Consider the following 24,565-nt stretch of genomic DNA (forward strand, 5'->3'; position numbering starts at 1 on the left):
AACCTACTTACATTCTCTTCCCTTTCCACTCCTTGTCTACAACCCCCACCCCACAAACTCTCACACCCTCGCAGAAATCTTAAACACCTTGATCTTCACTCACTCTCTGAATCCCTCCTCCCTCTCACAGACATAAGCTCCCTACACAATGCGGATGATGCTGCCGCTCTATATAACACCACAATAGCTGCAGCTTTGGAATCTCTTGCCCCTCTCACACATACCAAAGCTCGCAAAATCAACAGACAACCCTGGCACACCAGCATGACAAAAGAACTGAGGCGAGCTTCCAGAGCTGCTGAGCGCAGATGGAAAAGATCCCACTCCATCGAGCACTTCATCGCATTCAAACAGTCCCTCACTGCTTTCAAAACCATGCTCGCCACAGCAAAACAAACCTACTTCTCATCTCTCATATCCTCCCTGTCTCACAACCCCAAACAGTTATTCAACACCTTCAACTCTCTCCTCCGTCCCCCAGCACCTCCTCCCTCCCCACTCATCTCAGCTGAAGACTTCGCCTCATTTTTCAAGCAGAAAATTGAGAACATCAGAGACAATTTTAGTAAACAACCCCCAGAACCCTTCCTCCCAACTACCCAGCCCTCCACCTCCAAAACCAACTTCTCCACCATTACAGAAGACGGACTCTCCACTCTACTCTCAAGATCGCATCTCACCACCTGTGCACTTGACCCACTCCCATCCCACTTCATCCCAAACCTCACCACAGTCTTCATCCCAACCCTAACCCATCTCTTTAACCTATCACTAACAACTGGCATTTTCCCCTCAAGCTTTAAACATGCCACAATCACACCTATCCTCAAAAAGCCCTCTCTTGACCCATCCTCTGTATCTAGCTATCGCCCTATATCACTTCTCCCCTTTGCCTCAAAACTACTGGAACAACATGTCCATATTGAACTGTCCTCCCATCTATCTTCCTGCTCCTTCTTCGACCGCTTTCAATCAGGCTTCCGGTCACACCACTCCACTGAAACTGCCCTAACTAAGGTCACCAATGACCTATTAACCGCCAAGAGCAAGCGACACTACTCTGTCCTCCTCCTCCTGGACCTGTCCTCTGCCTTTGACACAGTGGACCATTCCCTGCTGCTGCAGACCCTCTCATCCCTTGGCATCACAGAATTGGCCCTATCCTGGATCTCATCATACCTAACTGACCGTACATTCAGCGTCTCCCACTCACACACCACCTCCTCACCTCGCCCCCTATCTGTCGGAGTCCCGCAAGGTTCAGTTCTAGGACCCCTGCTCTTCTCCATCTACACCTTTGGCCTGGGACAGCTCATAGAATCTCACGGCTTTCAGTATCATCTCTATGCTGACGACACACAGATCTACATCTCTGGACCAGATATCACCTCCCTACTAACCAGAATCCCTCAATGTCTGTCTGCTATTTCATCCTTCTTCTCCACTAGATTTCTAAAACTTAACATGGACAAAACAGAATTCATCATCTTTCCCCCATCTCACGCGATCTCCCCAACGAACCTATCCATTACAGTAAACGGCTGCCCACTCTCCCCAGTCCCACAAGCCCGCTGTCTTGGGGTAATCCTTGACACTGATCTCTCCTTTAAACCACATATCCAAACCCTTTCCACTTCCTGCCGCCTCCAACTCAAAAATATTTCACGGATCCGCACATTCCTAAACCAATCTGCAAAACCCCTAGTCCATGCCCTCATCATCTCCCGCCTTGACTACAGTAACCTCCTGCTCTGTGGCCTCCCCTCTAACACTCTTGCACCCCTCCAATCTATTCTAAACTCTGCTGCCCGACTAATCCACCTGTCCCCCCGCTATTCCCCGGCCTCTCCCCTCTGTCAATCCCTGCACTGGCTCCCCATCACCCAGAGACTCCAGTACAAAAGCCTAACCATGACATATAAAGCCATCCACAACCTGTCTCCTCCATACATCTGTGACCTCGTCTCCCGGTACTTTCCTGCACGCAACCTCCGATCCTCACAAGATCTCCTTCTCTACTCCCCTTTTATCTCCTCTTCCCACAATCGCATACAAGATTTCTCTCGTGCATCCCCCCTACTCTGGAATGCTCTACCACAACATATCAGACTCTCGCCTACCATCGAAACCTTCAAAAAGAACCTGAAGACCCACCTCTTCCGACAAGCCTACAACCTGCAGTAACCACCGATTGACCAAACCGCTGCACGGCCAGCTCTACCCTCACCTACTGTATCCTCACCCATCCCTTGTAGATTGTGAGCCCTCGCGGGCAGGGTCCTCTCTCCTCCTGTACCAGTTGTGACTTGTATTTTTCAAGATTATTGTACTTGTTTTATTATGTATACCCCTCCTCACATGTAAAGCGCCATGGAATAAATGGCGCTATAATAATAAATAATAATAATAATAATCTTTTTAAGTGGGAGAACTTGCACAACTTGTGGCTGACTAATTATTTTTTCCCCACATTAAGTACATGATATATTACAAAGTTTCATATGTTTAGGCCGGGGTAACACAAGCATTGCTTCTCTCATGCGAGAGAATCGGATTGACTGTGCTTATGACACTCGATTTCAACTCTGATCAGAGATTGTAGAGTGTCAGTTCAGTGTGACCTGATTATCTCATGAGAGAATTATATCACAGGTGTGAAGAAGATGGAGAACTTAATTTCTCCATCTTCTTCATTGTCTGTGGCCGTAAATTGGAGTGCAGTCCAATGTTTTACCCACATCCATAGACTTGTATGGTTGCGTGTCATCTGAGTAGCGCATCCTGCTCCTTAGTATAACACTGGTCCGAGTGTTATACGATAAAACATCAGGTAGCACTCGGCCATGTTATACATGTGAATGAACCCTTACTTGAACTACATATGTAAAGTTTGATGACCACTGTATTATAAATTGGGTTACCTTACATTCTTAAATTAAATTATGTTCAATTTACGAAAATTCTTCTATTAGCAAATACACTTCTACTGGACACGCATAAAGGCACTGACCTACTGTGTCTCGGGGCGAATCTGGCCCTAGCAGAGCAGACACGATTTCATGCATTTTTCATGGAATCTTTTATTGAACCTTTGTAATGCTACTATGTAGACTAATGGCAATAATGACTGCATGTTTTTTTTCCTTGATCAGATGTTTGAGAGATGATAAAGGTGATGTGGCTTTTGTGGAAAACACAGTATTATCAGGTAACAATTTTCAGAGATCTAAACTATTCATCCCATTATGCTAGACTATCCAAAAAAAAAAAAACTATCCAGAGATGATATATGTATGATGGCTGGGGTTCACCACCATTGGAGACACCTTTAAGCAGCAATTTAGATGGAGCAGTGGACAACCACAGCACTTAAAGTGGTCCTGGGATCAATTCTGACATGTCATATTTTATGATAGTGCCCTAGCCCTGTTATCCACCCCCATGCAGTGTCCACAGCCACAGTCCACAGTTGCTTTTACTTCAGCAGAACGGAGAGATATAGGGAGATATAACATGGAAATAGCATAAAGGCAGAAGAGGGAATATATTGCAATAAGTACAGCCCTGAAATCCCGTATTCATTTTCTAAGCTGGTCACGGTAGATGCAGAAATATACTTGAGGTAAATAATGGATAATTTGCGGTGAGTCGGGGACCCTCGATTTCCTCAAAACGCGGAGAAATACGTTCTTCTGTACTCATTTAGTGCAACCTAATGCTGGAGAAACACGCCTTAAACCGGACAGTGGGAATCAAGGGTTAAAAGGGTTAAAAGCCTTTAGCCATCTTGGCTGTAGAAGTCAGGGGAAGATCCAAGGCATTAGGCCTGGCTATAAATCTTGAGATGAAGAGAAGGATGAACCTCCAGGCTTGGAGTCTGGAGGGGTCAGGAGATTCCTCACCGGAGGTCTGCTCTGGGTCACATCTCTCCAGAACTCTGTCTTGTCTCCCCAGAGACTGGAGGTAACTTCTCCCATTGAACCATGGTGACAGGGTCATTGACCAATAGGATAACTCTCAATTCTTGTGTCAGAATTCACATTGTGAGATTAATATACACCATGTTCCAAATTATTATGCAAATGATATTTTTCTCGGATTTTCCTAAATGGTCGGTGCAAATGACAGTCAGTCTAATAAAAGTCATCACCCGTTAGATTATACATCGAATTTTACTGAAGAAACCTCCCAATGATAACAGTGTAATCTCCAAAATGAATAAAAACTCAAAATGCACTGTTCCAAATTATTAGGCACAGTAGGATTTCTAAACATTTGATATGTTTTAAAGAACTGGTAATGCTCATTTGTGGAATTTACAGCATTAGGAGGTCACATTCGCTGAACAAAAAGATATTTAACTCCAAAACATCCTAACAGGCCAAGTTACATGTTAACCTAGGACCCCTTCTTTGGTATCACCTTCACAATTCTTGCATCCATTGAACTTGTGAGTTTTTGGAGTGTTTCTGCTTGTATTTCTTTGCATGAAGTCAGAATAGCCTCCCAGAGCTGCTGTTTTCATGTGAACTGCCTCCCACCCTCATAGATCTTTTGCTTTATGATACTCCAAAGGTTCTCTATAGGGTTGAGGTCAGGTGAAGATGGTGGCCACACCATGAGTTTATCTCCTTTTATGCCCTTAGCAGCCAATGACTCAGAGTCAGAGGTATTCTTTGCAGCATGAGATGGTGCATTGTCATGCATGAAGATGATTTTGCTCCTGAAGGCACGTTTCTGCTTTTTATACCATGGAAGAAAGTTGTTAGTCAGAAACTCTATATACTTTGCAGAGGTCATCTTCAAACCTTCAGGAACCATAAAGGGCCCTACCAGCTGTTTCCCCATGATTCTGACCCAAAACATGACTCCTCCACCTCCTTGCTGACGTGGCAGCCTTGTTGGGACATGGTGGCCATCCACCAACCATCCACTACTCCATCCATTTGGACCATCCAGGGTTGCTCGACACTCATCAGTAAACAAGACTGTTTGGAAATTAGGCTTTATGTATGTCTTGGCCCACTGCAACCGTTTCTGCTTGTGAACACTGTTTAGGGGTGGCCGAATAGTAGGTTTATGCACCACAGCAAGCCTTTGAAGGATCCTACACCTTGAGGTTCGAGGGACTTCAGAGGCACCAGCAGCTTCAAATAACTGTTTGCTGCTTTGTAATGGTATTTTGGCAGCTTCTCTCTTAATCCAATGAATTTGTCTGGCAGAAACCTTCCTCATTATGCCTTATCTGCATGAAATCTGTCTGCAGCAGATAGATCCTTTTTAGTTCCCATATTGCTTGAAAATTATTTTTAAATAGTTTTACTTTAATTGGAATCACCTGGAAAACTAATTATCACGTGTTTAAAATTGATTCCAGTCATCCATTGAATCCTGAGACACAATACCATCCATGAGTTTATTTGAAAAACAAAACAATTAAATCTTTATGACACTTAAATCCAATTTGCATAATAATTTGAAACACGGTGTATAAAGCAACACAACAAATGAAAAGTGCACTTAATAGAACACTGAACACAAATACCTGCTGAATATATGAGATTAGTGAGTTTTTGATTCAAAAAAACATATAACAGTAAGAGGATAACTTAGGAGTGAGTTGCAGTGTACAGAAGCTACTCACGGTCCAGGGTTACATAACCCCTTTCTGACATTGGACGTACTATCCCGTCGAGGTGGGGTGGGCCCCCATGACCACGGACGGGATAGTACGTCCAGCGCGATCGGCGGCGCTCACGGGGGGAGCGCGGCCGATCGCGGCCGGGTGTCAGCTGCCTATCGCAGCTGACATCCGGCACTATGTGCCAGGAGCGGTCACGGACCGCCCCCGGCACATTAACCCCTGGCACACCGCGATCAAAGATGATCGCGATGTGCCGGCGGTGCAGCGAAGCATCGCGCAGGGAGGGGGCTCCCTGCGGGCTTCCCTGAGCCCCCCGCAGCAACGCGATGTGATCGCGTTGCTGCGAGGGTCTTACCTCACTCCCTCCCTGCTCCAGGCCCGGATCCAAGATGGCCGCGGATCCGGGTCCTGCAGGGAGGGAGGTGGCTTCACAGAGCCTGCTCAGAGCAGGCACTGTGAAGCAGCCTGCACTCCTATCAAATCGGTGATCTGACAGAGTGCTGTGCAAACTGTCAGATCATCGATCTGTGATGTCCCCCCCTGGGACAAAGTAAAAAACTAAAAAAAATGTTTTCCAAATGTGTAAAAAAAAATAAAAAAAAATATTCCTAAATAATGAAAAAAAAAAAAATATTCCCATAAATACATTTCTTTATCTAAATAAATACAAAAAAACATATAATATATGTATAAAAGTACATATATTTAGTATCGCCGCATCCGTAACGGCCCGACCTATAAAACTGGCCCACTAGTTAACCCCTTCAGTAAACACCGTAAAAAAAAAAAAAAAAAAAGAGGTAAAAAACGACGCTTTATTATCATACCGCTGAACAAAAAGTGGAATAACACGCGATCAAAAGGAGAGATATAAATATCCATGGTACCGCTGAAAGCGTCATCTTGTCCCGCAAAAAACAAGCTGCCATACAGCATCATCAGCAAAAAAATAAAAAAGTTATAGTCCTGAGAATAACGCGATGCCAAAATAATTATTTTTTCTATAAAATAGTTTTTATCGTATAAAAGCGCCAAAACATAAAAAAATGATATAAATGAGGTGTCGCTGTAATCGTACTGACCAGAGGAATAAAACTGCTTTATCAATTTTACCAAACGCGGAACGATATAAACGCCTCCCCCAAAAGAAATTCATGAATAGCTGGTTTTTGGTCATTCTGTCTCACAAAAATCGGAATAAAAAGCGATCAAAAAATGTCACGTGCCCGAAAATGTTACCAATAAAAACGTCAACTTGTCCCGCAAAAAACAAGACCTCAAATGACTCTGTGGACCAAAATATGGAAAAATTATAGCTCTCAAAATGTGGTAACGCAAAAAATATTTTTTGCAATAAAAAGCGTCTTTCAGTTTGTGACGGCTGCCAATCATAAAAATCCGCTAAAAAACCCACTATAAAAGTAAATCAAACCCCCCTTCATCACCCCCTTAGTTAGGGAAAAATTAAAAAAATGTATTTATTTCCATTTTCCCATTAGGGCTAGGGCTAGGGTTAGGGCTAGGGTTAGGGCTAGGGTTAGAGCTAGGGTTAGGGTTAGGGCTAGGGTTAGGGTTAGGGCTAGGGTTAGGGTTAGGGTTAGGGTTAGGGCTAGGGTTAGGGCTAGGGTTAGGGCTAGGGTTAGGGCTAGGGCTACAGTTTGGGTTGGGGCTAAAGTTACAGTTAGGGTTTAGATTACATTTACAGTTGGGAATAGGGTTGGGATTAGGGTTAGGGGTGTGTCAGGGTTAGAGGTGTGGTTAGGGTTACCGTTGGAATTAGGGTTAGAGGAGTGTTTGGATTAGGGTTTCAGTTATAATTGGGGGGTTTCCACTGTTTAGGCACATCAGGGGCTCTCCAAAAGCGACATGGCGTCCGATCTCAATTCCAGCCAATTCTGCGTTGAAAAAGTAAAACAGTGCTTCTTCCCTTCCGAGCTCGCCCGTGTGCCCAAACAGGGGTTTACCCCAACATATGGGGTATCTGCGTACTCAGGACAAATAGGACGACAACTGTTGGGGTCCAATTTCTCCTGTTACTCTTGGGAAAATACAAAACTGGGGGCTAAAAAATAATTTTTGTGGGAAAAAAAAGATTTTTTATTTTTACGGCTCTGCGTTATAAACTGTAGTGAAACATTTGGGGGTTCAAAGTTCTCACAACACATCTAAATAAGTTCCCTGGGGGGTCTACTTTCCAATATGGGGTCACTTGTGGGGGGTTTCTACTGTTTAGGTACATTAGGGGTTCTGCAAATGCAATGTGACGCCTGCAGACCATTCCATCTAAGTCTGCATTCCAAATGGAGCTCCTTCCCTTCCGAGCCCTCCCATGCGCCCAAACGGTGGTTCCCCCCAACATATGGTGTATCAGCGTACTCAGGACAAATTGGACAACAACTTTTGGGGTCGAATTTCTCCTCTTATTCTCGGAAAAATACAAAACTGGGGGCTAAAAAATAATTTTGGGGGGAAAGATTTTTTTTTTTAATTTTCACAGCTCTGCGTTACAAACTGTAGTGAAACACTTGGGGGTTCAAAGCTCTCACAACACATCTAGATGAGTTCCTTAGGGGGTCTAGTTTCCAAAATGGTGTCACTTGTGGGGGGTTTCTACTATTTAGGTACATTAGGGGCTCTGCAAATGCAATGTGACACCTGCAGACCATTCCATCTAAGTCTGCATTCCAAATGGAGCTCCTTCCCTTCCGAGCCCTCCCATGCGCCCAAACAGTGGTTCCCTCCCACATATGGGGTATCAGCGCACTCAGGACAAATTGGACAACAAATTTTGGGGTCCAATTTCTCCTGTTACCCTCGGGAAAATACAAAACTGGGGGCTAAAAAATAATTTTTGTGGGAAAAAAATTTTGTTTTATTTTTACGGCTCTCCATTATAAACTTCTGTGAAGCCCTTGGTGGGTCAAAGCACTCACCACACATCTAGATAAGTTCCTTAGGGGGTCTACTTTCCAAAATGGTGTCACTTGTGAGGGGTTTCTGCTATTTAGGTACATTAGGGGCTCTGCAAACGCAACATGGCGTCTCATCTCAATTCCTGCCAATTTTGCACTGAAAAGTCAAACGGCGCTCCTTCCTTTCTGAGCTCTCCCATCAGCCCAAACAGTGGTTTACCCCCACATATGGGGTATCAGCGCACTCAGGACAAATTGTACAACAACTTTTGGGGTCCAATTTCTTCTCTTACCCTTGGAAAAATAAAAAATTGGGGGCGAAAAGATAATTTTTGTGAAAAAATATGATTTTTTATTTTTATGGTTCTGCATTATAAACTTCTGTGAAGCACTGGGTGGGTCAAAGTGCTCACCACACCTCTAGATAAGTTCCTTAGGGGGTCTACTTTCCAAAATGGTGTCACTTGTGGGGGGTTTCAATGTTTAGGCACATCAGTGGCTCTCCAAACGCAACATGGCGTCCCATCTCAATTCCAGTCAATTTTGCATTGAAAAGTCAAATGGCGCTCCTTCGTTTCCGAGCTGTGCCATGCGCCCAAACAGTGGTTTACCCCCACATGTGGGGTATTGGCGTACTCAGGACAAATTGTACAACAATGTTTGGGGTCCATTTTCTCCTGTTACCCTTGGTAAAATAAAACAAATTGGAGCTGAATTAAATTTTTTGTGAAAAAATGTTAAATGTTCATTTTTATTTAAACATTCAAAAAATTCCTGTGAAGCACCAGAAGGGTTAATAAACTTCTTGAATGTGGTTTTGAGCACCTTGAGGGGTGTAGTTTTTAGAATGGTGTCACACTTCATTATTTTCTATCATATAGACCCCTCAAAATGACTTCAAATGAGATGTGGTCCCTAAAAAAAATGGTGTTGTAGAAATGAGAAATTGCTGGTCAAATTTTCACCCTTATAACTCCCTAACAAAAAAAAATTTGGGTTCCAAAATGGTGCTGATGTAAAGTAGACATGTGGGAAATGTTACTTATTAAGTATTTTGTGTGACATATCTCTGTGATTTAATTGCATAAAAATTCAAAGTTGGAAAATTGCGAAATTTTCATAATTTTCGCCAAATTTCCGTTTTTTTCACAAATGAACGCAGGTACTATCAAAGAATTTTTACCATTGTCATGAAGTACAACATGTCATGAGAAAACAGTGTCAGACTCACTGGGATCCGTTGAAGCGTTCCAGAGTTATAACCTCATAAAGGGACAGTGGTCAGAATTGTAAAAATTGGCCCAGTCATTAACGTGCAAACCACCCATGGGGGTAAAGGGGTTAAAGGGACGGACACACTCTGGATCGGGTCACTACAATAGCGCTTGCATTGTGCAACTAACTCTATTTTAACTATTCATGAATATATTGGCAATTAAATGTTAACATCTTCCTTGTCCAAGGGGTGTGATCCAACAATTTGATACTGTCACCAATGTTTGGACAGTGACCAGACAATTTAAGGACATACCCCCAAGTGGCAACACCTAATGTCAATGATTAATAAATTAGTAGTAGTAATAACAGCGGAATGGCAAAGCGTAGAGCTCTAAAAAGGATGCATCTGTAATCAGAATTGGCATTACGTATGAAAGTTACTAAAATAGAAATAAATAAAGAAGTGGCAGGTCCTCAATAATGACTATGGGATTGAAAATGCTGGCTAAGTGCTGTGCCCCATATATTCTGTGGATAAGTGATAAATGTTTTTTGGAGAAGCTAACCCTTAAAACATTCCATTAGATTATATTGTGTTTTTTTAATACCGTATATACTCGAGTATGAGCCGACCCGAGTATAAGCCAACCCCCCTAATTTTGCCACAAAAAACTGGGAAAACTTAATGACTCGAGTATAAGCCTAGGGTGGGAAATGCAGCAGCTACTGGTAAATTTCAAAAATAAAAATAGATACCAATAAAAGTAAAATTAATTGAGACATCAGTAGGTTAAGTGTTTTTGAATATCCATACTGAATTAGGATCCCCATATAATGCTCCATACAGTTCATAATGGGCCCCATAAGATGCTCCATAATAAAATACGCCCCATATAATGCTCCATATACAAATGTGCCACATATAATGCTCCATGCAATTCATTATGGCCCCATAAGATGCTCCATATACAAATGTGCCACATATAATGCTCCATGCAGTTCATTATGGCCCCATAAGATGCTCCAAATACAAATATGTCCCATGTAATGCTCCATACAGTTCATTATGGCCCCATAAGATGCTCCAAATACAAATATGTCCCATATAATGCTCCATACAGTTCATTATGGCCAAATAAGATGCTCAATATACAAATATGCCCCATATAATGCTCCATACAGTTCATTATGGCCCCATAGATGCTCCATATACAAATATGCCTCAATAATGCTCCATACAGTTCATTATGGCGCCATAGATGCTCCATAGACAAATATGCCTCAATAATGCTCCCAACAGTTCATTATGGCCCCATAGATGCTCCATATAACAATGTGCCACATATAATGCTGCTGCTGCAATAAAAAAAATGACATACTCACCTCTCGTTGCTGCTCCTCAAAGGCCGTCTCTCCGCACTGACTGTTCAGGCAGAGGGCGGCGCGCACACTAATACATCATTGCGCCCTCTGACCTGAACAGTCACTGCAGAGGACGGGGAAGACGGAGCTGTACCGATGCTTGAATGAGGGACAGGTGAATATACTCACCTGCTCCCGGCGCAGTCCCTGTCAGCTTCTCCCGGACAGATGGTCTCCGGGTGCGGCAGCTTCTTCCTGTATTGAGCAGTCAGTGGTACCACTCATTACAGTAATGAATATGCGGCTCCACCCCTATGGGAGTGTAGTCCATATTCATTACTTTAATGAGCAGTACCACGTGACCGCTGAACAGAGGAAGGTGCCGATGCCGGAGACCATGGGACACGCAGGACCATGCCAGGAGCACCAGGAGCAGGTGAGTATGTGACAGTCCTCTCTCCCCCTCACCCTCTGACCCCCCCACCTTCCATGACTCGAGTATAAGCCGAGAGGGGCACATTCAGCCAATTTTTTTGGGCTGAAAATCACTTACTGTACATTTTATGTACACTCTCATGTATCATATGTCATTTGCTTAACATCTCAGGCTTACATAAAGATGGCAGCTCTGATATGATCAAACACTTGCACCTTTATTTCACCATATATCACATTTCAGTTACAGATTTAATATACTGTATATCTTCTTCCCATATAAATTCCATGTATTGTTCTTCAGGGCAATACTCGGACAATTTTGAGCTGTTGTGTCCAGACAATACTAGAAGACCACTAAGCCAATACAAAATCTGTAACTTTGGAAGAATCCCCAGACATGCTGTGGTGACCAGAAGCTCCGGAGACAAGATAAAGGATATCACCGAGTATCTTCTTGAAGCTCAGGTAAAATTATAGGCATCATCTGAAATTAACTATGTTTAATGGATAGGCAGGTGGTCAAATTGCATACATACTTCTCCGAAGAACTGCAGTGTCTAGTACAGAAATAATGTTAAATATCTAAAATTCCACTTCTCCAAACTTTCAGCATAATGTAGATACTCATTACTGTTTTTTCACTATGGTAATAGTGTTACTCTAGACAGCACTGCTAATCTCCTATGTTCTTTTTAATAGCCTAAGCATTATTTACTGAATTAACCCCAAAATAATTGGAAAGAGGGAAAAAATTCCAACTGCATTTACAGTAAATTGTAAAAAAGTGCAATTCGACAATTTTTTTTTATTATTTACCATGTTCACTATATGGTAAAACTGACCTGACAGTATGATTCTTCAGGTCAGCATGCTTATGCAGATACTAAGCATACAAAACCTGACATAAAAATAAAATAAGCAAATACCCTGCAGTAAGTAAGTAAAAACATAAATATCAAAGATGCATGAAAAGAATATAGGGTGCTTAGTTAATTTTGTTTTGATAAATAAAAACAAACATAAAAGCCATCCTACCACGTCATGATGACCCTACTCAGGATGGTCTTAACCTCTAGTATTAAAAACTTACCATATGTCAAATGACGTAAATGTGAATAAGGGCCGAGCAGGACCAAGGCCCCAACTATTGGGCTATGCAATATCCAGCTCAAAGAAAAGGGAGACTCCACTCTTTTTCGCACAGAGTGCAAGAAAATCAAAAACCAAAAGAAATGAACTGTAATTTAAGCTGGCATGCATGCAGCATGTAGGCGCATGTTCACACTGGCCACTAAACAGACAAAACTTGAAATAAAAACAAAATGAACATGTACCCTGCTGTAACTAAATAAATAACAAAAGTGCATGAAAATAAAATAGGGTACTAAGTACTCCTGCTCGACTCTTATTAACATTGAGGTAATGTTTGAAAAATAGTAAAGTTTTAATACTAGAGGTTAGGACCATCATGAATAGCGTCACCTTGATGTGCTGGGATGGCTTTTACATTTTTTTTCTTAGTTTTTTTTTTTTTTTAATCAAAACAATATATGCTAAGTGCCCTATGTTATTTTCATGCACAATTGCTATTTATTTATTTGCTTCTACATGTTGCATGCATACCAACTTTTTATTTAACCCCTTCCCGACCTTTGACGCCACGTAGGCGTCATGAAAGTCGGTGCCAATCCAACCTGTGATGCCTATGTGGCGTCATGGAGGGATCGCGTCCCTGCAGATTGGGTGAAAGGGTTAACTCCAATTTCACCCGATCTCCAGGGACAGGGGAGTGGTACTTCAGCCCAGGGGGGGTGGCTTCACCCCCCCCCCCCCCCCGTGGCAACGATTGCTCTGATTGGCTGTTGAAAGTGAAACTTCCAATCAGAGCGATTTGTAATATTTCACCTATGAAAACTGGTGAAATATTACAATCCAGCCATGGGCGATGCTGCAATATCATCGGCCATGGCTGGAAACCCTGGTCTGCCAACCCCCACCACCACCAATCGCCTCCCCAGTCCTCCGTCCTGTGCTCTGCTCCCCTCCGTTGACCTGTCTGCTCCCCCTTCCTCCTGCCCGCTCCCCCTGTGCTCCAATGCCACCCCCCCCCCGTGCTCTGATGCCACCCCCCCATGCTCCGATCTTCCCCCCATATTTACCGGGCCTCCCGGTGTCCGTCCGTCTTCTCCATGGGCACTGCCATCTTCCAATATGGCGGGCGCATGCACAGTGCGCCCGCCGAATCTGCCGGCCGGCAGATTCGTTGCAGGTATATTTTTTATCATAAATGACCCCCCTTTATCACCCCCATAGGTAGGGACAATAATAAAATAAAGAAAACTTTTTTTTGTTTTCCACTAGGGTTAGGGTTAAAACTAGGGTTAGGGCAAGGGTTAGGGTTAGAGTTAGGGTTAGGGTTAGAGTTAGGGTTAGGGCTAGGGTTGGGATTAGGGTTAGGGGTTAAGGTTAGGGTTAGGGTTAGAATTAGGCTATGTGCACATGGTGCGGATGTTGCTGCAGATTGGTTGCGGATCCGCAGCGGATCCGCAGCGGATTGGCCGCTGTGGATACATAGCAGTTTTCCATCAGGTTTACAGTACCATGTAAACCTTTGGAAAACCAAATCCGCTGTGCCCATGGTGCGGAAAATACAGCGCGGAAACGCTGCATTGTATTTTCTGCAGCATATCAATTCTGTGTGCGGATTCCGTAGCGTTTTACACCTGTTCCTCAATAGGAATCCGCAGGTGGAATCCGCACAAAAAACACTGGAAATCCACGGTAAATCCGCAGGTAAAACGCAGTGCCTTTTACCTGCGGATTTTTCAAAAATGGTGTGGAAAAATCTCACACTAATGCGCAACGTGGGCACATAGCCTTAGGGTTAGGGTTGGAATTAGAGTTAGGGTTGGAATTAGGGCTAGGGTTGGAAATAGGGTTAAGATTAGGCTTGTGGTTAGGGATATGGTTAGGGTTAGGGGTGTGTTGGGGTTAACGTTGTGGTTAGGGTTGGGATTAGAGTTAGGGTTGGGATTATGGTTAGGATTAGGGTTAGGGTTGGGATTGGGGTTACGGGTGTGTTGGGGTTAGGGTTGTGGTTAGCGGTGTATAGGAGCTAGGGTTGTGTGTTGGAGCTAGGGTTATGGCTACAGTTGGGATTAGGGTTAGGGGTGTGTTTGGGTTAGTGTTGAAGTTAGAATTGAGGGGTTTCCACTGTTTAGGCACATCAGGGGTCTCCAAACACAACATGGCACCACCATTGATTCCAGCCAATCTTGCGTTCAAAAAGTCAAATGGTGCTCCCTCCCTTCCGAGCCCTGACGTGCGCCCAAACAGTAGTTTACCCCCACATATGGGGTACCAGCGTACTCAGGACAAAGTGGGCAACAACTATTGGGGTCCAATTTCTCCTGTTACCCTTGCGAAAATAAAAACTTGCTTGCTAAATCATAATTTTTGAGGAAAGAAAATTTATTTTCTATTTTCACGGCTCTGCGTTATAAACTTCTGTGAAGCACTTTTGGGTTCAAAGTGCTCACCGCACATCTAGATAAGTTCCTTGGGGGGGTCTAGTTTCCAAAATAGTGTCATTTGTGGGGGGTTTCTACTGTTTAGGCACATCAGGGGCTCTGCAAATGCAACGTGACGCCCGCAGACCATTCCATCAAAGTCTGCATTTCAAAACGTCACTACTTCCCTTCCGAGCCCCGACGTGTGTCAAATCAGTGGTTTACCCCCACATATGGGATATCAGCGTACTCAGGACAAACTGGGCAACAAATATTGGGGTCCACTTCTCCTGTTACCCTTGTGAAAATAAAAAATTGCTTACTAAAACATAATTTTTGAGGAAAGAAAAATGATTTTTTATTTTCACGGGTCTGCGTTGTAAACTTCTGTGAAGCACCTGGTGGTTCAAAGTGCTCACCCCATATCTAGATAAGTTCCTTGGGGGGTCTATTTTCTAAAATGCAGTCACTTTTGGGGGATTTCTACTGTTTAGGCACATCAGGGGCTCTGCAAATGCAACGTGACGCCCGCAGACCATTCCATCAAAGTCTGCATTTCAAAACGTCACTACTTCCTTTCCGAGCCCCGACGTGTGTCCAATCAGTGGTTTACCCCCACATATGGGATATCAGCGTACTCAGGTCAAAGTGGGCAACAAATATTGGGGTCCACTTCTCCTGTTACCCTTGTGAAAATAAAAAATTGCTTACTAAAACATAATTTTTGAGGAAAGAAAAATGATTTTTTATTTTCACGGGTCTGCGTTGTAAACTTCTGTGAAGCACCTGGGGATTCAAAGTGCTCACCCCATATCTAGATAAGTTCCTTGGGGGGTCTAGTTTCCAAAATGTGGTCACTTTTGGGGGATTTCTACTGTTTAGGCACATCAGGGGCTCTGCAAATGCAACGTGACGCCCGCAGACCATTCCATCAAAGTCTGCATTTCAAAACGTCACTACTTCCTTTCCGAGCCTCGATGTGTGTCCAATCAGTGGTTTACCCCCACATATGGGGTATCAGCGTACTCAGGACAAACTGGGCAACAAATATTGGGGTCCAATTTCTCCTGTTACCCTTGTGAAAATAAAAAATTGCTTACTAAAACAATTTTTGAGGAAAGAAAAATGATTTTTTATTTTCACGGCTCTGCGTTGTACACTTCTGTGAAGCACTTGGGGGTTCAAAGTGCTCACCACTATCTAGATAAGTTCCTTGGGGGGTCTAATTTCCAAAATGTGGTCATTTGTGGGGGGTTTCTACTGTTTAGGCACATCAGGGGCTCTGCAAACGCAACGTGACGCCCGCAGACCATTTCATCAAAGTCTGCATTTCAAAAGTCACTACTTCCTTTCCGAGCCCCGATGTGTGCTCAAACAGTGTTTTACCCCCACATATGGGGTATCAGTGTACTCAGGACAAACTGGGCAACAACCAATGGGGTCTAATTTCTTTTGTTCCTCTTGTGAAAATAAAAAAATGCTTGCTAAAAGATCATTTTTGAGGAAAGAAAAATGATTTTTTATTTTCACGGCTCTGCGTTGTAAACTTCTGTGAAGCACTTGGGGGTTCAAAGTGCTCACCACATATCTAGATAAGTTCAATCGGGGGTTTAGTTTCCAAAATGGGGTCACTTGTGGGGGGTTTCTACTGTTTAGGCACATCAGGGGCTCTGCAAACGCAACGTGACGCCCGCAGACCATTCCATCAAAGTCTGCATTTCAAAAGTCACTACTTCCCTTCCGAGCCCCGACGTGTGCCCAAACAGTGGTTCCTCCCCACATATGGGGCATCAGCGTACTCAGGACAAACTGGGCAACAAATATTGGGGTCCAATTTCTCCTGTTACCCTTGTGAAAATAAAAAATTGCTTACTAAAACAATTTTTGAGGAAAGAAAAATGATTTTTTATTTTCACGGGTCTGCGTTGTAAACTTCTGTGAAGCACCTGGGGATTCAAAGTGCTCACCCCATATCTAGATAAGTTCCTTGGGGGGTCTAGTTTCCAAAATGTGGTCACTTTTGGGGGATTTCTACTGTTTAGGCACATCAGGGGCTCTGCAAATGCAACGTGACGCCCGCAGACCATTCCATCAAAGTCTGCATTTCAAAACGTCACTACTTCCTTTCCGAGCCCCGATGTGTGTCCAATCAGTGGTTTACCCCCACATATGGGGTATCAGCGTACTCAGGACAAACTGGGCAACAAATATTGGGGTCCAATTTCTCCTGTTACCCTTGTGAAAATAAAAAATTGCTTACTAAAACAATTTTTGAGGAAAGAAAAATGATTTTTTATTTTCACGGCTCTGCGTTGTACACTTCTGTGAAGCACTTGGGGGTTCAAAGTGCTCACCACTATCTAGATAAGTTCCTTGGGGGGTCTAATTTCCAAAATGTGGTCATTTGTGGGGGGTTTCTACTGTTTAGGCACATCAGGGGCTCTGCAAACGCAACGTGACGCCCGCAGACCATTTCATCAAAGTCTGCATTTCAAAAGTCACTACTTCCTTTCCGAGCCCCGATGTGTGCTCAAACAGTGTTTTACCCCCACATATGGGGTATCAGTGTACTCAGGACAAACTGGGCAACAACCAATGGGGTCTAATTTCTTTTGTTCCTCTTGTGAAAATAAAAAAATGCTTGCTAAAAGATCATTTTTGAGGAAAGAAAAATGATTTTTTATTTTCACGGCTCTGCGTTGTACACTTCTGTGAAGCACTTGGGGGTTCAAAGTGCTCACCACTATCTAGATAAGTTCCTTGGGGGGTCTAATTTCCAAAATGTGGTCATTTGTGGGGGGTTTCTACTGTTTAGGCACATCAGGGGCTCTGCAAACGCAACGTGACGCCCGCAGACCATTCCATCAAAGTTTGCATTTCAAAAGTCACTACTTCCCTTCCGAGCCCCGACGTGTGCCCAAACAGTGGTTCCTCCCCACATATGGGGCATCAGCGTACTCAGGACAAACTGGACAACACCTTTTGGGGTCCAATTTCTCCTGTTACTCTTGTGAAAATAAAAAATTGCAGGCTAAAAAATTATTTTAGAGGAAAGAAAAATGATTTTTTATTTTCACGGCTCTGCGTTATAAACTTCTGTGAAGCACTTGGGGGTTTAAAGTGGTCACCGCACATCTAGATTAGTTCCATGGGAGGTCTAGTTTCCAAATTGGTGTCATATGTGGGGGAACTCCAATGTTTAGGCACACAGGGGCTCTCCAAACGCGACATGGTGTCCGCTAACGGTTGGAGCTAATTTTTCATTCAAAAAGTCAAATGGCGCTCCTTCCTTTCCGAGCCCTGCCGTGTGCCCAAACAGTGGTTTACCCCCACATGTGAGGTATCGGCGTACTTAGGACAAATTGTACAATAACGTCTCATTTTGTGGAAGTTGTGACAACTGTAGTTCTGCTTTAATTTAAACGTGGTTTTTCCTTTTGGGTCAGCAATGGTTAATGTCAGCTTCCTAGCTGGCAGCTGCTGTATCTGCTGGTCAGTTGATGTGGATGGTGACTACTCCCACCATCCTTTAAATAGTCACCTGGCGCATCAACTGACTGTTGGTGATAGAGTTTGTCTTTGATGTCCAGCCTTGGAGTAAGGAGCTCTCTGGTGCCAGCAGGGTATCAGCTGCTTGAGGTCCTGCTTCCATATCCTCTGCTGTGTGGTGCTTCCAGCTGTAGTTTTTGTTGTTTCTCTCCTTGTCTGTATCGTGCTTGTCACTATCCCCTTTTTTTCACCATCTGCAGTGATGAGGCTAGCGTCCTTGCTGGGCGGTGTGCTAGCCAGGGTATAGCAAGGTGACAGCTAGTGACTAGGCACGTGACGGGGTCAGGGGAAGGACCCTCATAGGGCATTAGGGGAGCTTAGAGCTAGGCACAGGCTGTGTTAGGTGTTGCCCCATCCCTCGTTCTCTATTGTTAGGGCCTTCCTCTCTCTTTTTCTATCTCAATGTGTGTGTTGTGCCGTCCGCTGGACCGACCCCTGTTGGGTCGTGACATTATGACCAACCGTACCATTCTTGCGGTGTACCTATGGTGCAAGCAGAGGCTATTGCTTGCCTGATCCAGACCCTCACGGATGAATTAAAGAAGTTGTGGTCTCAGGTGGTTCAGCAGTTTCAGCAGGTGTCTGGGTTCTTGGTCTCGGCTCATGTCCTCGCACAACCGGAACTCAAAATATCTCTCCCTTACAGGTTGTCTGGAGGGAGAGATAAAATTTACAGGCTTCTTTAAATAAAATACATGTATTTCAGGCTTCGCGCTCGTTCTTCAGGGAGTTAGGTATGGCGTGTGGGAATTATAATCTCCCTTCTCAAGGGTGATCCCCAATCCTGGGCCTTCTCCCTGCTGACCGATTCACCATCTTTGTGGTCGGTGGACAAGATTTTTGCGGCATTGACATTGGTGTATGGGGATCCTGATGGCATCTCCCTGGCTGAGTCTCGACTCCGTAATCTCAAGCAGGGGGGCCTGCCAGCTGAGGAGTACTGGTCAGAGTTTCAGAGATGGGCCACTGACACTCAGTGGAATGACCCTGCTCTTAGGAGCCATTTCTGTCACTGTCAGCTAGGCTTCAGGATACTCTGGTGAACTGTGCTACTCCTGGGTCATTGGAGGCCGCCATGGCCATTGCTATCCGGGGGGATAGACGCCTCAGAGAGAGACATACACTGAATCTACCCCCCATTGTTCTTTAAAGGGAGGAGGACACACTGGTGCGGATGGACAAACCCATGTAGGTGGGAGGAGTCTCTTCTCAAACTGGGTTGCCTGCGGTTCACCGTGGGATGGGGGCATGTTTCTACTGTGGTCTTATGGATCATTACATTAATGTCTACCCATCTTGCACCAAAGTTAGTATTTCATCACCAAAGCCACGTTCCCCTGGTCGTATGGAGGGAGGTTATCAGGATGTGTACATTTCCTTCACATCTCAGTTTTCCATTTCTGCTGAAGTGGTGGATGGTGGGGAGACTGAGATGGTACTGATTCTTGTGGATAGTGTAGCTGGGGTCAATAAGGTGGATTCTCACTTTGTTCAGACTCATTGTCTCATTGGTAGAATGCTGGGAGAGAGACTGCTTCATGTAGTTAGATAGTGTATGGAAAACGAAGAGAGCAGTGCTGCTGTTGATGTGATCCACCAAAGGAAAGGAGACTTGTGGAGAGGGACAGCGAGATCCTGAAGTAACAGATGAGACAGAGTGGCCTTTCAGAAAAGGGTCCTTGAAGAGGATGACGAGTCACGAGAAACCTTGAGCTTGCAAAAGCTGAAGGTAGCGGAAAAAAACAGAACTGAGTTTGTGGGAGTAGTGGGAGTCTTGAGCGGTAGATCCAGAGCACCAGTAGTGGAATAAATAGGATGCAGAACTTCTCAGTAAGTAGAGGGACTTGCTGAGCATGACTGTGGAATTAAAGCTGGGTTGTGATGAAGTAGGGCGAAACAGTGTGCTTCACTAGCCCTTGAGTAGACTACAGAGAAAGGATACTGTGTAGTTAAAATGCTTTATACTCCAATAAGACTTTGTCCCCTCTCTCCCTTGTACATAGCCCTTACCAAGTTACCGTTCAGTAAACAATGTGTTCTTGAATGGAATTCAGAATTTTAATAGCTTTTTTTGCAAAATAAGTAAACTCCTATGAAGTCTTAGGCAGGTCCCTGTCATTGCAAGACATCAGCACCCCAACCACGCGGATGCATTGTGGGGAGGAGCATGGCATCTAGAACAGTGCACCCTTGCAACTGCAGTCCCTAAATACTGCTGTCAGAGATTGACATTGACAGTGGTAATAGTTGCACGACAAGGCTTTTGTGTGCGTCTACTTTCTTATAACTTTTTGTAGTTACTGTATGAATTGTAGCTCATTTTACTTTGCGCTTTTGTTGTCACTTTTATTCATTTTCAGAAAAAAGAATGCAAACTATTCAGCTCCACTCATGGGAAGAATTTGCTGTTTGAAGACACCACCACTAGCCTGATTGTTCTTCCGTCAGCAATGGACACGTTTCTCTTTTTGGGACGAGAATTATTTGATGACATGAAAAGACTTGATGGTAGGAGACATATGAGGTGTAGTTCTGGTATTGTATAAGTTTAACAAGCTCTAAGGTATTTGTTGAATTATTCTTAGGGTGCGCTCACACTGGCGTAGATTTCTCATGCTGGAGAATCAGGCCGTTTAGGCTAATGTCACTCAGATCAAACGCCGTCAAAAAATCATGAGACAATCTCAGCACTAGCGTGGAGTAGACAAAGAAATGAATATCTCCATTTTTTATATTGACCCTCTGCTCGTTCATGTTTCACACATACCGATAGACTTGAATGGGTGAGTGAGATCCGATAATCATTGGATGCATTCACAGCATGGTGTAATTGTTTTCTCATGCTGAATCGGTATGAGAAAAAAATAAAAAAAATTGCTGATCTGCACTGCCCCATAATATAACATTGGACCAAGTGCCCAAAACATTGGAAATCACTCAGCTGTGTTACATGTGTGAGCGAGCCCTTGTAATAACAATTTCACTTTTTATTAGGAGCTCGTCCTCCATCCAGCAAGGAAATCCGCTGGTGTCCACTGACCAAGAATGATAAGAAAAAATGTGATGACTGGTCCTCAGTTAGTGGTGGAGCCATTAAATGCACAGAGCCATCATCTGCACTGGAGTGCGTCGAAAAGATTCTGGTAAGTGATCTTTACTAGTAGGAAGAAGCACCATGTGTGATGGCTCAGAGATGACGAACAGGGGAGGTGAGGACTATGGACATCAGTGACATGACTTTCTTTTACAATTTGCAGAAAGGTGAAGCTGAAATAGTAAACCTCGATATGGAAAGTGCATACACGGCACTGAAATGTGGACTGACCATACCAATTGAAGAATACCATAATAAGGGTAAACGGTTAGACCCTATTCATTTTCAGGTTAATTCAGTAGTTTAGCTCCTGGGGAAAAGTATGCTTTAGGACCAGGGACAGGCAGGGACTAAAATTCAGCCCTGGCATTTAAAAGTAAACAGTGCCATGCCAACTCCATCCTCTTCCCCAATTTGGGGTCTCTATTACTTTAATTACCCGCCTTGCATGGAATCCTACCTATATTTCCAATAACACTGCTATATAAGATTTATTAATAATAATAATTAATAATAATATTGCAATACAACAGACAAATAACACCAGCATATAAAGTAGTGATTAAGCCTCATGCTGGCTATTAACCCTTTTCTGACATATGACGTACTATCCCGTCGAGGTGGGGTGGGCCCGTATGACCACCGACGGGATAGTACGTCATAGGGATCGGCCACGCTCACGGGGGGAGCGCGGCCAATCGCGGCCGGGTGTCAGCTGCTTATCGCAGCTGACATCCGGCACTATGTGGCAGGAGCGGTCATGGACCGCTCCCGACACATTAACCCCCGCCACACCACGATCAAACATGATCGCGGTGTGCCGGTGGTACAGGGAAGCATCGCGCAGGGAGGGGGCTCCCTGCGTGCTTCCCTGAGCCCCCCGGAGCCCCCCGAAGGTCTCTTGCCTCCTTCCTCGCTGCAGGCCCCGGATCCAAAATGGCCACGGCATCCGGGTCCTGCAGGGAGGGAGGTGGCTTCACAGCGCCTGCTCAGAGCAAGCACTGTGAAGCCTGGAGCTGTGCATGTCAGATCGCTGATCTGACACAGTGCACAGCAAAGTGTCAGATCAGCGATCTTACACTGTAACATGATGCCCCCCCCCCCCCCGGGGCAATGTTATAGTGTAAAAAAAAAAATTTCACATGTGTAAAAAAAATTAAGAAAAATTCACCCCCCCAAAAAAATATTGTTCCTATAAATACATTTCTTTATCTAAATAAAAAAAAAACAATAAAAGTACACATATTTAGTGTTGCCACGTCCGTAACGACCCCACTTATAAAACCTGCCCGCTAATTAACCCCTTCAGTGAACGCGGTAAAAAAAAAAAAAAAACCGAGGCAAAAAACAACGCTTTATTATCATACCGCCAAAGAAAAAGTGGAATAACACGCGATCAAAAAGACGGATATAAATAAACATGGTACCGCTGAAAACGTCATCTTGTCCTGCAAAAAACGAGCTGCCATACAGCATCATCAGCAGAAAAATAAAAAAGTTATAGTCCTCAGAATGAAGCGATGCAAAAATAATTATTTTTTCTATATAATAGTTTTTATCGTATAAAAGCGCCAAAACATAAAAAATGATATAAATGAGGTGTCGCTGTAATCGTACTGACCCGAAGAATAAAACTGCTTTATCCATTTTACCAAACGCGGAATGGTATAAACGCCTCCCCCAAAAGTAATTCATGAATAGCTGGTTTTTGGTCATTCTGCCTCACAAAAATCGGAATAAAAAGCGATCGAAAATTGTCTCATGCCCGAAAATGTTACCAATAAAAAGGTCAACTCGTCCCGCAAAAAACAAGACCTCACTTGACTCTGTGGACCAAAATATGGAAAATTTATAGCTCCCAAAATGTGGTAACTAGGGTTGAGCGAAACGGGTTGGCAATTTTCAGAAGTCGCCGACTTTTGGCAAAGTCGGGTTTCATGAAACCCGACCCGACCCCTGTGTGGGGTCGGCCATGAAGTCGGCGATCTTCTGAATCTGGAATCGGAATTCCGATACCGATTCCCGATATGTTTAAGATATCGGGAATTGGTATCGGAATTCAGATTTAAGTGTAAAATAAAGAATTAAAATAAAAAATATCGCCATACTTACCCTCTGACGCGCCCTGGTACTAACCGGGAACCATCCTTCCTTAGAATCAGCCTTCCAGGACCTTGCGGTGACGTCGCGGTGACGTCGCGGTTTGTGATTGGTCGCGCGGCCGCCCATGTGACCGCTAATACCTAATACCTACCTAATAGGAATATACTCACCCTCGGACGCGCCCTGCATCTTTCCGGCAGCCTTCCTTCCTAAGAATCAGCCCTTCCAGGACCTTCGGTGACGTCGCGGTGACGTCGCGGCTTGTGATTGGTCGCGCGAGCAGTCACATGGGCGGCCGCGCGACCAATCACAAGCCGCGACGTCACGGCGACGTCACCGCAAGGTCCTGGAAGGCTGATTCTAAGGAAGGAAGGTTCCCGGTTAGTACCAGGGCGCGTCAGAGGGTAAGTATGGCGATATTTTTTATTTTAATTTTTTATTTTATACTTAAATATGGATCCCAAGGCCTGAAGGAGAGTTTCCGCTCCTTCAGACCCTGGGAACCATTGGAAACCCAATGCACTGCATTGGGTTTCGAGTTTCGGCCGACCCCGACCACGACTTTTTTATAGGATCGGCCGATTTCACTCGACCCGACTTTTGAAAAAGTCGAGTTTCGTGAAACCCGACCCGATCCTATAAAAGTAAAGGTCGCTCAACCCTAGTGGTAACGCAAAAAATATTTTTTGCAATAAAAAGCGTCTTTCAGTGTGTGATGGCTGCCAATCATAAAAAT

General features: G+C 44.1%; 1 protein-coding gene across 1 annotated transcript in view; it reads left to right on the forward strand.

Moving 5' to 3' along the window:
- The window catches only part of LOC138638537 (saxiphilin-like), a 160,193-nt gene that overhangs the window by 60,096 nt on the left and 75,532 nt on the right, over window positions 1-24,565 (forward strand). Inside the window, exons 9-13 of the mRNA XM_069727917.1 lie at window positions 3,153-3,208; window positions 11,876-12,039; window positions 20,993-21,140; window positions 21,627-21,775; window positions 21,890-21,986. Coding sequence (XP_069584018.1) covers window positions 3,153-3,208; window positions 11,876-12,039; window positions 20,993-21,140; window positions 21,627-21,775; window positions 21,890-21,986 — 614 coding nt within the window. The remainder of the gene's footprint in view (window positions 1-3,152; window positions 3,209-11,875; window positions 12,040-20,992; window positions 21,141-21,626; window positions 21,776-21,889; window positions 21,987-24,565) is intronic.

The sequence above is a fragment of the Ranitomeya imitator genome, chromosome 5 (assembly GCF_032444005.1).
Source record: "Ranitomeya imitator isolate aRanImi1 chromosome 5, aRanImi1.pri, whole genome shotgun sequence".
NCBI classification, from domain to species: Eukaryota; Metazoa; Chordata; class Amphibia; order Anura; family Dendrobatidae; genus Ranitomeya; species Ranitomeya imitator.